Raw genomic sequence first — 12861 nt, 5'->3', positions numbered from 1 at the left:
CCGGAGAGAGGCTCATGCAACCGGAGAAGAAGCAAGCTGAGATAAGTGAGGCCCAGACCAGTGAGAAGATCTTCCGTTCCCGACCGTGCCGAACAACCAGGGAAGATCGACGAAATCTGATGGACCGCGCTCACCCAGCAAAGCTCCGCACTTGTCACCGCGCGCAGGAGATTCATGAGTCCACTCTATCTGATTTGAGGCAGCAGCGAGCCGCCGAGTCAAGAATAATATAAATATTTGTCGCATGAGTCGGCAGCAGTTAGCCACCGTCTCCGCAAAATTATAAGTGCTTGTCCGTCTGCGTCGGCGGCAGTTAGCCACCGTCGCAGAATAATTATAAGTTTCTGTCGCGTGAGTTGGCAGCAGTTAGCCACCGTCTCCGCAAAATTATAAGTGCTTGTCCGTCTGCGTTGGCAGCAGTTAGCCACCGTCGCAGAATAATTATAAGTTTCTGTCACGTGAGTTGGCAGCAGTTAGCCACCGTCTCCGAAAAATTATAAGTGCTTGTCCGTCTGCGTCGGCAGCAGTTAGCCACCGCCGTAGAACAAGTCTAATAATTCTAAGTACCCGTCAATACGTTTATTATTACAGTAAGCTGCCACTATTTCTCACGATCAGATTTCGACGGTTTTTAATGTTTATCTGCGTGTTATTAATCGTATCGGTCGCGAGTTGTTTGCGACGGTTCATAATATTCGTCTGTGCGTTAGTGCTATTATCGGTGCTATTAGCGGCTTGTTTGCGACGTTTATAAGATTCCTTCGGTTAGTAGTGATACCATCGGTCACGAGTTGTTTGCGACGGTTCATAACATTTATCTGTGTGTTAGCGTTATTACTAGTTGCAGTTTGTTTGCGACGTTTATAAGATTCCTTCGATTACTATTGATATCACCGGTCGCGAGTCGCTTGCGACGGTTTATCATATTTACTTGCGTATTACTGATAGTATACATTGCGTTTATTTGCCGCGATCTAGGGCAACGAAGCATTACTGAATATTATCATTTATCAGTGTGTTCTCTTCTAGGTAAATTGGAGTAACCAAATCTTACTACGTCGAATGTCGATTTTGTTTACAGTGAATTAAAGTGATTATAGTGTTATTAGCGACTCTCAGAGATCTACGAACGTGTTCTGCTGCAAACGCTTAGAGCAACCGAATATCGTCATAAGCGTTGTACACTGGGTTTATTTACTGAGCAAACGAGTAGTAATATCAGTTAAAGTGTATTATCACTCTTCTCCCTGTACGTTTCTTTTCAAACACCTAGTACGGCTGAATATCGTAGTGGATAATATATTTTGGTTTTAGTTATCGTGATTTTAAGGTGATCGAGTGTTGCTTTGCAATTATCATCGTTTACCCGCACATTGCTAACTAAAACGCTCGACGTAACCTACACCGCTGTAACTTTTCTTTCATTTTTTTTTTTATTATATCTCAACTGCGCACCGTTCTTTTTGTTTTGTTTTACACTGTAAATTTGTTTTTCTTTGTAAACGAGCCCCGACAGAAGGTTCAAGATACCAACCGACAAACAACCGACCAAATCAATCCTGCTCGTTCCCTCCTGCTAGTCACACCGTCGCCCAATAGCCGGCCAGCAAAAGCAGCGAGCGGGACATAACGGAGTACGGCCGATCACCTGGATCGGGAAGCGGTACCGTTACATCAGAATCTATGCATTATAGGGAGAAATGATCCATACAAAAGTTTTAGGATTCATAAAGTTCTGTTTTTTTGTGACCTCAAATTTGACCTTGACCTTCAAATGACCTTGAAGGTCATTTGAAGGTCAACTTGCGTTTTTTAAATGGGAAACCCTATTTTTTATTATATTGTTTTTTTCTACTAGTTAATTTGAACAACTTTTGTCTAAAACACTTTTTTATTTGCCTAATATTTTTTGAGATATTTGAGGAAAACTTGATAACTTTTTCAATATTTAACTTACGATATCTCGCTAACTATTTGTCGGAAGAAAAAGTGGTACCAGACTTTCTTGCTTTATTTAGTTTCAAGAATATACTGTTTCAATAACGACCTGACTTTTGTTAACTTACTGACTTTTGGAAATTTCAAAATCATTAAATTAACAAAAATCGGGGCACTATTGTAACAATACATTGAGACTAAATAAAGCAAGAAAGTCTAGTATTATTTTTTCTTCCGACAAATAGTTAGCGAGATATCGTAAGTTAAATATTGAAAAAGTTATCAAGTTTTCCTCAAATATCTCAAAAAATATTAGGCAGATAAAAAAATGTTTTTAACAAAAGTTGTTCAAATTAATTGGTAGAAAAATATAGTGTAATAAAAAATAGGGGTTCCTATTAAAAAACGCAAATTGACTTTCAAATGATCTTCAAAGTTGAGGTCAAGGTCAAATTTGAGGTCACAAAGAAACAGAACTTTATGAATCCTAAAACTTTTGTATGAGTCATTTTTCCCTATAATGCAGATTCTGAGATACGGGAGGAGAACGTTACTTTTGGAAAACTTGGTATATTCTGCATCAACAAACGATATCAAACCTATCAATAATTAATCTTATCAATGATTTTCCCCTCCTTTTACACAAGTTACTCACATACTCATATTAGTTACACGTTGCACATTTTCAAGCCATTCCTCTTCCTTTCAATAATATACTCACATAAAGTGAGTAAGGTATATATCACATTTTGAAGTTCGCAGTGGTAAACATCAAAAAAGAAGTCATCAGAATTTCAACTCGAATTGACGGTCAACGTGTGTGGAATTTTTAAAAGTAAACGAGTGAATATAACTATTGCGTGAATATAATTGATCAAAATGGGTGATTCAATAACCAGTAACAAGGTAAGAAGTGTCTTAGAATAATTATATTATAGAAAACACAATTGGTTATTGAATGTCTTGTAGTTAAAACTAAATAATCCAGAAATTTGCCTTTAATATTTCTTATAATCACGAAATTTTTTATCTTTAAAATTTGTCAATAGACATATCTAATATGTGGATTTATATATTTACTACATACTATCTTCCTACTACTTCGTGTGAAATATTACGAGGGTAGTCCCAGAAGTACCTGACCTGACCTATAGATAGCGGTTGTTGTTTGAAAAGAATGACTATGGTAGAAAGTGCCAACCTTATAAAGCTTAAGTTTGAAGTTTGACGGCGCTACGTTGTTTAGTATTTGTTTGGCAACCATCAATAGTGAACACTCTCAGTGAATTTGTAAACATGGAAAAAATTGGTCATCGTTATGTGATACAATACTTTCATTTGAAAGGCCTCGGTCCAACCAATATCAAAGCGGAGCTAGATTCTACTCTGGGGGAGTCTGCTCCTTCGTTTACAACAGTAAAATATTAAGTGGCAGAGTTTAAACAAGACCGTACGAGAGCTGCCAAGACGAACATCGCAGTGGTCGACCAAATGAGGTGACCACACTAGAAGTGGTGGAAGAAAATCCACAAAATGGTATTGGATGACCGTCGACTGAAAGTGCGCGAGTTAGCAGACATGGTAGGCATTTCAAAAAGTGCTGTACATCGCATATTGACTGAAAATTTGGACATGAGAAAGTTGCGCGCAAGATGGGTGCTGCGATTACTCACAATGGAACAAAAACAGTGTCGTGAGGATGTTTCAATCGAGTGTTTGGCGAAGTTTCACAGCAATAAAGCCGAGTTTTTGCGTCGATTCATAACCATGGATGAAACATGGGTCCATCACTTCACACCTGAGACGAAGGAACAGTCAAACAATGGACTGAAAGAGGAGAATCGACTCCAAAGAAGGCGAAGACATTTCTATCTGCAGGCAAGGTCATGGCGTCAGTTTTTTGGGATGTGGCATAATTTTCATTAAGTATCTTCAGAAAGGAAAAACAATCAACGGCGAGTATTATTGCAGCGTTTGAGTGATGAAATCAAGAAAAAAACGGTGGCATTTGGCGAAAAAGAAAGTTTTGTTTTATCAAGACAATGCACCAGTTCACACATCCGTTATCGCGATGACCAAAATCAATGAGTTAAAGTTCGAATTGTTTCCTCACGCACCCTATTCGCCAGATTTAGCCCCTTTGGATTATTTTCTGTTTCCAAACTTGAGAAAATGGCTCGGTGGTAAAAGATTTGCCAACAATGAAGAGAGTGAGTCTGCGGTTGATGGCTATTTTGAGGAGCTCGACGATTCCCACTATAAACAGGGTATCGAAGCTATTGAACATTCGCTGGAAAAAGTGTATTGAACTAAAAGGAGACTATGTAAAGAAATAAAGATATTTTTTCCAAAATTTTTTGTGTTTTCTTTGGTAGGTCAGGTACTTCTGGGACTATCCTCGTAACTTGTAAATTTCCGTCGGGCAGTTATTCATCGAGAACCTGTTTTGAATTTATTCAATATAAATTTACAGAGCACGAATAGTGATCGCAATTTTAGGATTGAAGATAATATTTTAATCGGAAAGGAATTATTAATACCTAAAGTCCCTGTCAATGTGGCTGAAGAAATACTGAAGATTTTTAAAAGCAAGCCGGATTTTATTGGAGAGGTATTATAACAGAAGTTATCATTCGTCATAAAGTAATATGTCTGCATGGTGATACATTTTCTGAGAATTTACCAATTTATTAAACTAGGGAAAACCACGCTTACGCTTTATAATAATTATATATCTAATCCTAGAACCCTTTGTTTTTCGTTTCTCGATCTGTGATCATTATAATTCTTTCCTTCCCTTTTCCTTTACTCGCCGTTTATCGGAAACCCGCTTTCAGCTCTGACTTTACGCCCTCGCTTATAAATGTTAATTTAAAACAAGATAAATGTACACGTATTATTACAAATACGAAAATGTCGATTTTTATTTTCTTTTTTAAAAATATTATTTCTATTAATATACATATTAATATAAATAAATGTTTCATATGATTCCTAAGAAAATGGTTTCGCAGACTTCAACCACGTATCTTAACTCTGCGTTAGTCGGGTGAATAAGTCATCTCGTAACTGTCGGCGATGGTTTCTCCTTTTGCGCAAAATCCTACATGTATCGTATACGGTTATAATCTAGCGCGAAAACAAAGCTCGCGATTTTCTGCTCCATAGGTGGATGCTCGTACGAGTAAAGTGCAGACCTACGCCGACATGTGTGAGCGCAGCATAAAATGCGCCCTTTGGCTGAAGAAACAAGGTGTAAAACCGGGCGATATAATTGGCCTTTGCACCGACAATAACTTGAACGCGTTACTAATTTTATTGGGAACTTTGTATGTAGGCGCCATAAGTAATACATGGGATCATAAGCTTTCCCCGAGTAAGTATCTTCTTTTTCTTTTTATTTCCTTTTTAATCGAGCTATGAGGAACGAGAGGAGAGATAGAATATGACATAACGACAAATAAAAAGGCTGCTTTTCATCGTACTATAAATATATAGCAATTTAAAAATAATACATCCTATCTCACAATGTTAGAGGAATTTGTCTTATAAAAAAATTTGCATTAAAGAGTGATGACAAATTTCGCCCTTTTTTTGAAAATCGAATTTCAGACGACTCTCGAATTTCAAACTTTTTTTCATGGCAAATAGTACTATTAGATGAAATATTAATCCCAGTAAAATTTCAAGATGAGCATAGGCATGATTCCGGAAATACAAGGGGATGAAAGTGATGATTTCCAGTCAGGATGTAAGAAAGAATAAGGAAGAATACGTGGCTGAAGTTCACAAGTAATATTGAGGGTATTTTCTGTCGAATGGATCATCTACGATTCATTGTTCAGAGAATGAACGATCAACTATTCACCGCTATTTCATTTATAGTGGGGGGGGGGGGTACTTTATACAGTACCCTGAAAATACGTTCCCTATTAATCACTGACTAAGTCTGCAGCAATTCAATTACCGAGGAAATACTCAAATTGAAAGATACAGTTTCGCTACATGATGCACTCACAAATTCTTTCGCAGTTGAAGTACTTTACTATCATATGAAGTATACTCCACAAATTGTGTGAACAAACAAGCTTGTATTTGCGTGTCGGAAGTTATTATTATATTTTTGACAAGTCTAATTGGAGTCCTTTTTTACAGTTTGTCTCGCTCAAGACTATAATATTCTCAATTGATTTTTCGTTTATTTTGATGTTACTTGTTTCTTTGTTCTCCATTTTCTTATTTGTTGATTGCTGAAGTGAATTTCTCGCTACTTTTCTTTTATTTCATCCAAATTTTTTCTACATTCTTTTGTCTCTTCAGATATATTTTTTCATATCTTGACGATCGTTGATTCCTCAATAAAGCAATGCCTTTCACTAAATGTTTAGATTGTAATGATCAAAAAAAAATCGAAAGATAATAAGTTGTTTCCTATCGAAGACATACCGAATTGATGATGGTTAGCAATTTGGGGAAAAATAATCCGAAGGAACGGAAATTAGAAGAATCGAACCATATTCCATCACAGAGCAAAATATGTAAAAGCTGTTACCAACTTAGTAATCGATCAAAAATCATCTCAAGATCCTAAACGGATGATGATCCAAATACTGAAGAACTGATCTCTCGATTTATCGTCAAAGTATTAATTCTCATTCACGATGCACATTGAAAAAGCACCCCAATCTGTGAGAGACGGTGTCAAGTGTCACTTCAACTCCGTCTGTCTCGGGGAATTTTCATGCTAAACGAAAACCAAAGTCATATTTGAATCCGGCGTAAAAAAATCCATAAGAAACGATATGTTTCACTTTGTTACATATATTTTATTCCTTGATATGGACATTTGAAGAGTTTCGTGTACTTTCATGGATTATGAGAAACCATCACTTTTATCCTTTCATATCTCCGGAATCGTGCCTATGTTCATCTTAAAATTTCTGTGGGATTAATGTCCCATCATATAGTAATATTTGGCATAAAAAAAAGTTTTAAATTCAAGGTCCAAAAAATGGGCGAAAAACAGCCATCTTTTTGCCATCGCTCTTTAGATGTGTAACAGGTTCAACGAGTCCGCTTTTAATTAATCGATTCGCATATGTTCAGTGATGGCACGATACTTCCTCTCTCTGACATCGCCAAAAATCGTCTTCACGATAAGTTCATCGGCCGCGAGTTTAACGCAAGCGGCTAAGGAGCTCGGTATGAACTTGAAAGTGATAACTCTCGATAAATTGGACGGATATGAATCATTGGAGGAGGACGTTATGAGGGATCACGACACTCGCGATATCGACGAATTTAAGTGCTTCACTACACAGCCGGATGACATTGCTATCATTGTTCCCTCTTCTGGCACCACGGGTCTACCAAAAGGCACAGAAGTCTCACATTATTCTTTATACTACAGCATGCAGCCTGATAAATATTGCGATCTTATAGATCACACTTGCATAGTTACATCTACAATACGTTGGCATTACGGTGTTCTGATGGCCTATAAGATTATCGCCGCGAACGCGAAAAAGATCATCGTACCGGATGACGACGACGCTGAAGGTTTCTGTCGGATTATCAAGAAATATCGCGTAAGAAGAAAAGTCATTCTTAAGCAGATTCGACGCTAGACCCATTTGATTAACATTGCCTCGATGATTTACAGGTAACATTGGCTGCCACCGACCCGTTCATGTTAATTAAATTGATTAAGAACAAATTGCTAGACAAATATCGAATGCCAACCTTAAAAGTAATTATATCTAGTGGCGCCCACCTCAAAAAGAAGTATCTAGAAGCACTGCGCGAGAAACTACCCGGTGTCTTCGTTAGTAACAATTATGGTGAGATGGTGAGATGGTTCGATCCGAAAAATCAAGCGAGTGTTATTTATCTTTCCACCCTCGATTGTATATTTAGACTTAATCTATAAAACTCAAACTCATATTAGCCTGGGGCTACCGAATTCGTTCCGAGTGCGCGTTTCCATCGAGCCGAACCTTAATCTTGTAATATCGCCTTATATCTCTAACACGTAACGTTCTTTAACGTGATAGTATTCGACCCGCTCATGTGGAATTTAAGTTAACGATGCCTTAACGATAATGTAAAATATAATAAACTCGGAAAATATTCTCGATACGCAAGTCTTCGCTAAGAGAGAAAATGCTATTTGTTAGTATAATTTGAAAACAAAATCAGCAATTTCTCACTGTACGTGCGCATGTGGTAAAGGATAGGGTTGTAACGAATATTCACTTTCGCATATGCGAAAGCGAGGCTTTCGCATCGTTTTAGACTCTCGCTTTCGCTTTCGCTATCGCAACTAATTATGCGAAAGTTTTAGCGAAAGATTTTGCCCAGTTCGCGGGATTCGCAGCTTTGCTGGGGACACACTGCATGGCGGGGGAGTGCAGTTTATGTTTCATTCATTGATTTGCCGGTCTAGAGGCACTTTAGACTTTAGAGCTTAGTGTTTATTGAAAACAAATCAGTGCAAGTAAACTTCTGCGTGATATAAATTATAATAATTAAATAACTAAGTATGATGTGATAAGTGATAATAATAAGAATGAAACCAAAATCCAGTTTTATTTGGTATTTTTATGATGAAGTGGATGTGTGTGAAGTTGGCTCCGCACGATTAGCACAATTCAGCACAACTTGCAGATTTGCGATAAATGCATTGTAGAAAAAGTTATTTGTTAATTTGTATTTTAACTTTAACATTTTTTTTCTACTGAACGAAAGGAGATATTCAGTTTCTTCAAATGGTACAATGCAGCACAAATTAGTAGGAATTCACAAACAAATATTGGGTTCATTCGGACAAAAGTGGGGAGCTGACAAATTTTCGTTTTTATTTTTGTCGCAAATGTTATTGAAGTTATCGGTCTCACGTTTACGGCACATCAGCATGAACGTAGCACAATACAGCACAATAAAGAAAAATTCAAAATTCGAAAAGTGCGGGGCCAACTTCACTCGCTTCACTTGTACGAAGTGGGAATGGAATTTAAGATGTCATAATATAAAACGTCTTTAAGACGACTTAAAGACGTCTTACATCCTGATTTTGGACATTGTGTTGTCTGGGAAGTTACTAATTTACTCATTTGCATCATTCAATAGAAAGAAATAAGATCTTTCACTTTCACATTTGCATTCGCTTTCACTTTCACAAAAAAATTTTTTTTCTTTCGCTTTCGCATTCGCTTTTGTTATAACTTACAACCCTAGTAAAGGGGAAGTTTCCAGTTGTAACAAGAAATTTGTTTTGTTTCCGCGTAGGAACCACCGATACGGCGTGTATATGCAGTGCATCAACTAGAACTACCACACTAGGATCTGTGGGTTACGTGTCAAGTACCGTCCGCATAAAGATAGCAGATCAGGAAACGGAGGAAGCGCTTGGACCTAACAAGGTCGGGGAACTACGTGTGAAAACTGTCACCATGATGCAAGGATATCATAATAATCCGAAAGAGACGAAACAGGCTTTCGATTCCGACGGTACGAATCTTGAACGTTCGATGAAAGCTGATCAACCATATAGGAAGCACGAATACACACTCGGAGGCTTGAATTATTTTATATATTATATCCAGACAGAAAGAGGAGGAAGGGGGGGAAAATCAGCGGATAACACATGGTAACGCGAAATGTTTCAGATTGGTTCCACAGTGGCGATCTGGCGTATTACAACGATGACGGGGAGATATACATTGTCGACAGGATATCCGATTTTATCAATTTTCGAAGCATCACCGTCTCGCCCGGAGAGATCGAGATGTTTTAATTACTCACCCAGCGGTATTCGTAGCGGCAGTGCTAGGAATACCTGATGAAGTAGACGAGCAACATCCGAGAGCTTTCGTTCTCCGAATGCCTGATAAATCGGTAAGTGCGTCGCAAGCGCATTTTTCCAAGACACGGCGCACAGTGGGGCCGAATCTACTGCTCTGGACAAATCAGTTTACAGACTTCAATTTTTGTTCGATTTAAACGATTCTTTTTTTTAATAAAAGCTTATGAAATTCCGCACAAATCTGTCGTGGCCGATTTTGCGGAAAAAGTTTTGCAAATTTTTTATTTAACAAAAATAAAAAAATAAAAAAAATCCTTTCGGTAAAACTATTTTTACACAATTCTCTTATCTGCCTATATTTATACGTGTGTGCATGTGTGAGTATACACACTGCTCAAAAGAATTATGGCATAGATAATTTATTGCCGAAAATTGGCCAACTTTGACTGGCGATTACTTCGCGAAAAATTATTGTAGACTAATGATTTTTTTCCCAAAATGAAGCTTGAAGTCTCTACTTTAAGAATGTATCTCCATTTTTTGCACGCGATGCACCCTTACTCCTGTAATCCCTGACTTCTGAGGGCATGTTTGATATACTGAAAATTGCAAAGTTTGACGGAATGCACGGACGTGGACAATTTTTTTTCGGGGACGCCGTTTGCATCGTCATAAGGTTCAAATCTCCAATTTGAAAAAAATGGGGTCGCTACAATTTTTTTTCGCAAAGTTACAACCGTTCAAAAATATCGTTGTTTTTGGCCTTCGGGCCAAGTGTGTACGCATGTGTGTGTGTGTGTGTGTGTGTGTGTGTGTGTGTGTTCGTGACAGAAGAGATAAGAACCCCGTGGTTTGTCACTTCCACAGTAATTATTGACTCCAAATCCTCCTTTCCGTGCACGTGAGTGCGCGCGCGCGCGTGTGTGTGTCTGTGTCTGTATGTGTGTGTGTGCGCGTGTAGGTGCGTCTTCAATACTTGGCCCGAAGATCAAAAACATTTTTGAAAGGCTGTAACTTTGCGAAAAAAATTGTAGCGACCCCATTTTTCTTTTCAAATTGAAGGGGAAGATTTGAACTTTATGACGGTGCAAACGGCGTCCCCGAAAAAAAATTGTCCATGTCCGTGCATTTCGTCAAACTTTGCAATTTTCAGTATATCAAACATGCCCTCAGATGTCAGGGGTTACAGGGGTAGGGGTGCATCGCATGAAAAAAATGGAGATACATTCTTAAAGTAGAGACTTCAAGCTTCATTTTGAAAAAAAAAGGAATCATTAGTCTACAATAATTTTTCGCGAAGTAATCGCCAGTCAAAGTTGGCCAAATTTCGACAATAAATTATCTATGCCATAATTCTTTTGAGCAGTGTATAATATACATATACACTAACTTCATAACCTCTAACTCTCTAAAACTGCGCATATACCCTAAGCCGTACACGCAGAAAATTTTTATGGAACAATTTACCAGTCTGTATCGTGCAACTGGGATATATTCGTACAATAGCAAAGATTTCAAGAAAGTATGCTATAAATTTACCATGCAAATAGTAAATATATTATATCCTATATGGTAAATTTTTGCTTACAATTAGTAGAAACATAAATATATGAAATTGAATAAGATTAATTCGATTTTAAATTGTACAATGATATAAAATTGTTAAAACGTATTACGTGTTTTTATATTATGTTATATTATGGTTTAACTGATATGGTAATTTTTTAATAGTTCATACAAATTTTATTTCATTTAGCTAACATGTATCGGATGTATGCTAACATGTAGTCCAGAGCAGTAGATTCAACTCCACTGTGCGGCGGTGCAGCCCGATCCATTTAAAGTTTTATAGAAATGCGTCCGACATCGTGTGTTTATGTTTTACGTGCAGATAACAGAGGCGGAGCTAGTCAGGTTTGTGGAGAAAAACATGCCGGATCATTGTAGACTACGCGGCGGTGTTAAATTCGTGGATCAATTGCCGCGCACGGCCACCGGCAAAATCTCGAGGAAGCAGCTGCGAGAAATGTATGCGAATTAAAGCGCGGGGAACTATACACAACCAACGAGGGCGTCTTATCGCGTGTACCTAAATTGCGTTTTCGTCTAAAATATAATCTTGTGGAAACGTTCGAGCTAGTGTAGTGTCGGTATCGGTGCGCGTTAATCGGGAGAATCTCAGGTCCTCAAGGGAGAATTATGCAAAGTAATATAGACCGCGGTGACACACGAGCGAAATTCATTTTACGAAGTTGTCGACTTCGTTTTTAAGATAAACAGAATCGGGCGGAACGGGGGAAGCGAGAATTATGGAGGAACGAAATTATTATCAATATGAGTTACCAATCGCGCAAACAACTGCTTCCGATCGCCGCTCCGTTGCAGGCACGAGGCGATTTTATCCCGTTCGTTCGTAAATCTCGTAGAATGCCTTAATATTCTGTGCAGTACGGACGCCGCGACCAAACCGCGCCGCCACGAAAGGCTTAATGACATCCGAATCGTAAATCCAGCCATAGAGAATTTCCGCCCTCGTCATAAACGGTCCACGGGAAACGTGACCATTGCGTCATCTGGATAATAGGCGCTCCACGACCTGGCGGATGCTTACGAGTTACATCAAAGACAATTATAGATTAAACAGCAAGAGTAGCTACAAAGTCACGTCACGTCACTTTTGTTCTTTTTGATGTGTATAAATTGCCGTGTCACGCGATACCGGTTGTGAACTGGCATATGGAAACCACAGATATTATCAATTTACTGAAAAAACACATAGAGATAACAATCGACGAGAGCACACGCGCCAGATTAAACAAAAAAATGTTCCAAGCCGTTTTTGCTACACTAACGATTCATAAAAATTGTGGATAAATATCGACGCAACTTCTCTTTGTACAATATGACTGTTCTTTACAAATAAATCAAAAGGATTTCGTTTCATCATATGCGCATGTGATTAATTTTATAAATCTCTGAAATTTTTGTTTCTTTCTGGTTTTCAAAAATTTAATACAAAGGTCTCAGGAAAAAAATTATATTTTGCTAATTTCTGCCTGACGTTACGATTTTCTTTTATGTTATTATCAATTAGTTCCATGTATTTTTTATACAGTTTC

The 12861-nt window shown here is 37.9% G+C and overlaps 1 protein-coding gene across 1 annotated transcript; it reads left to right on the top strand.

Annotated features, from left to right (window-relative positions):
• Positions 1–2450: 2450 nt before the first annotated feature.
• LOC105182016 (luciferin 4-monooxygenase-like) lies at positions 2451–11818 on the top strand. Its single transcript, XM_025302311.1, has 8 exons — positions 2451–2844; positions 4412–4549; positions 5107–5314; positions 7045–7526; positions 7601–7778; positions 9226–9447; positions 9606–9834; positions 11634–11818. The coding sequence occupies exons 1-7, from the start codon at positions 2818–2820 to the stop codon at positions 9731–9733; spliced, it is 1383 nt and encodes a 460-aa protein (XP_025158096.1). The 5' UTR covers positions 2451–2817; the 3' UTR covers positions 9734–9834; positions 11634–11818.
• Positions 11819–12861: the final 1043 nt, after the last annotated feature.

Source organism: Harpegnathos saltator, unplaced genomic scaffold (genome assembly GCF_003227715.2).
Source record: "Harpegnathos saltator strain DR-91 unplaced genomic scaffold, Hsal_v8.6 scaffold485, whole genome shotgun sequence".
NCBI lineage: Eukaryota > Metazoa > Arthropoda > Insecta > Hymenoptera > Formicidae > Harpegnathos > Harpegnathos saltator.
This window is presented reverse-complemented; position numbering and strand designations above follow the sequence as displayed.

Bases quoted from the DNA above. Each gene is read 5' to 3' on its own strand.
- LOC105182016 (XM_025302311.1), top strand. From the start codon at position 2,818: ATGGGTGATTCAATAACCAGTAACAAG. The intron at 4,550-5,106 runs GTATTATAACAG...TCTGCTCCATAG, and splicing joins AGCCGGATTTTATTGGAGAG to GTGGATGCTCGTACGAGTAA. The intron at 7,527-7,600 runs GTAAGAAGAAAA...GATGATTTACAG, and splicing joins GGATTATCAAGAAATATCGC to GTAACATTGGCTGCCACCGA.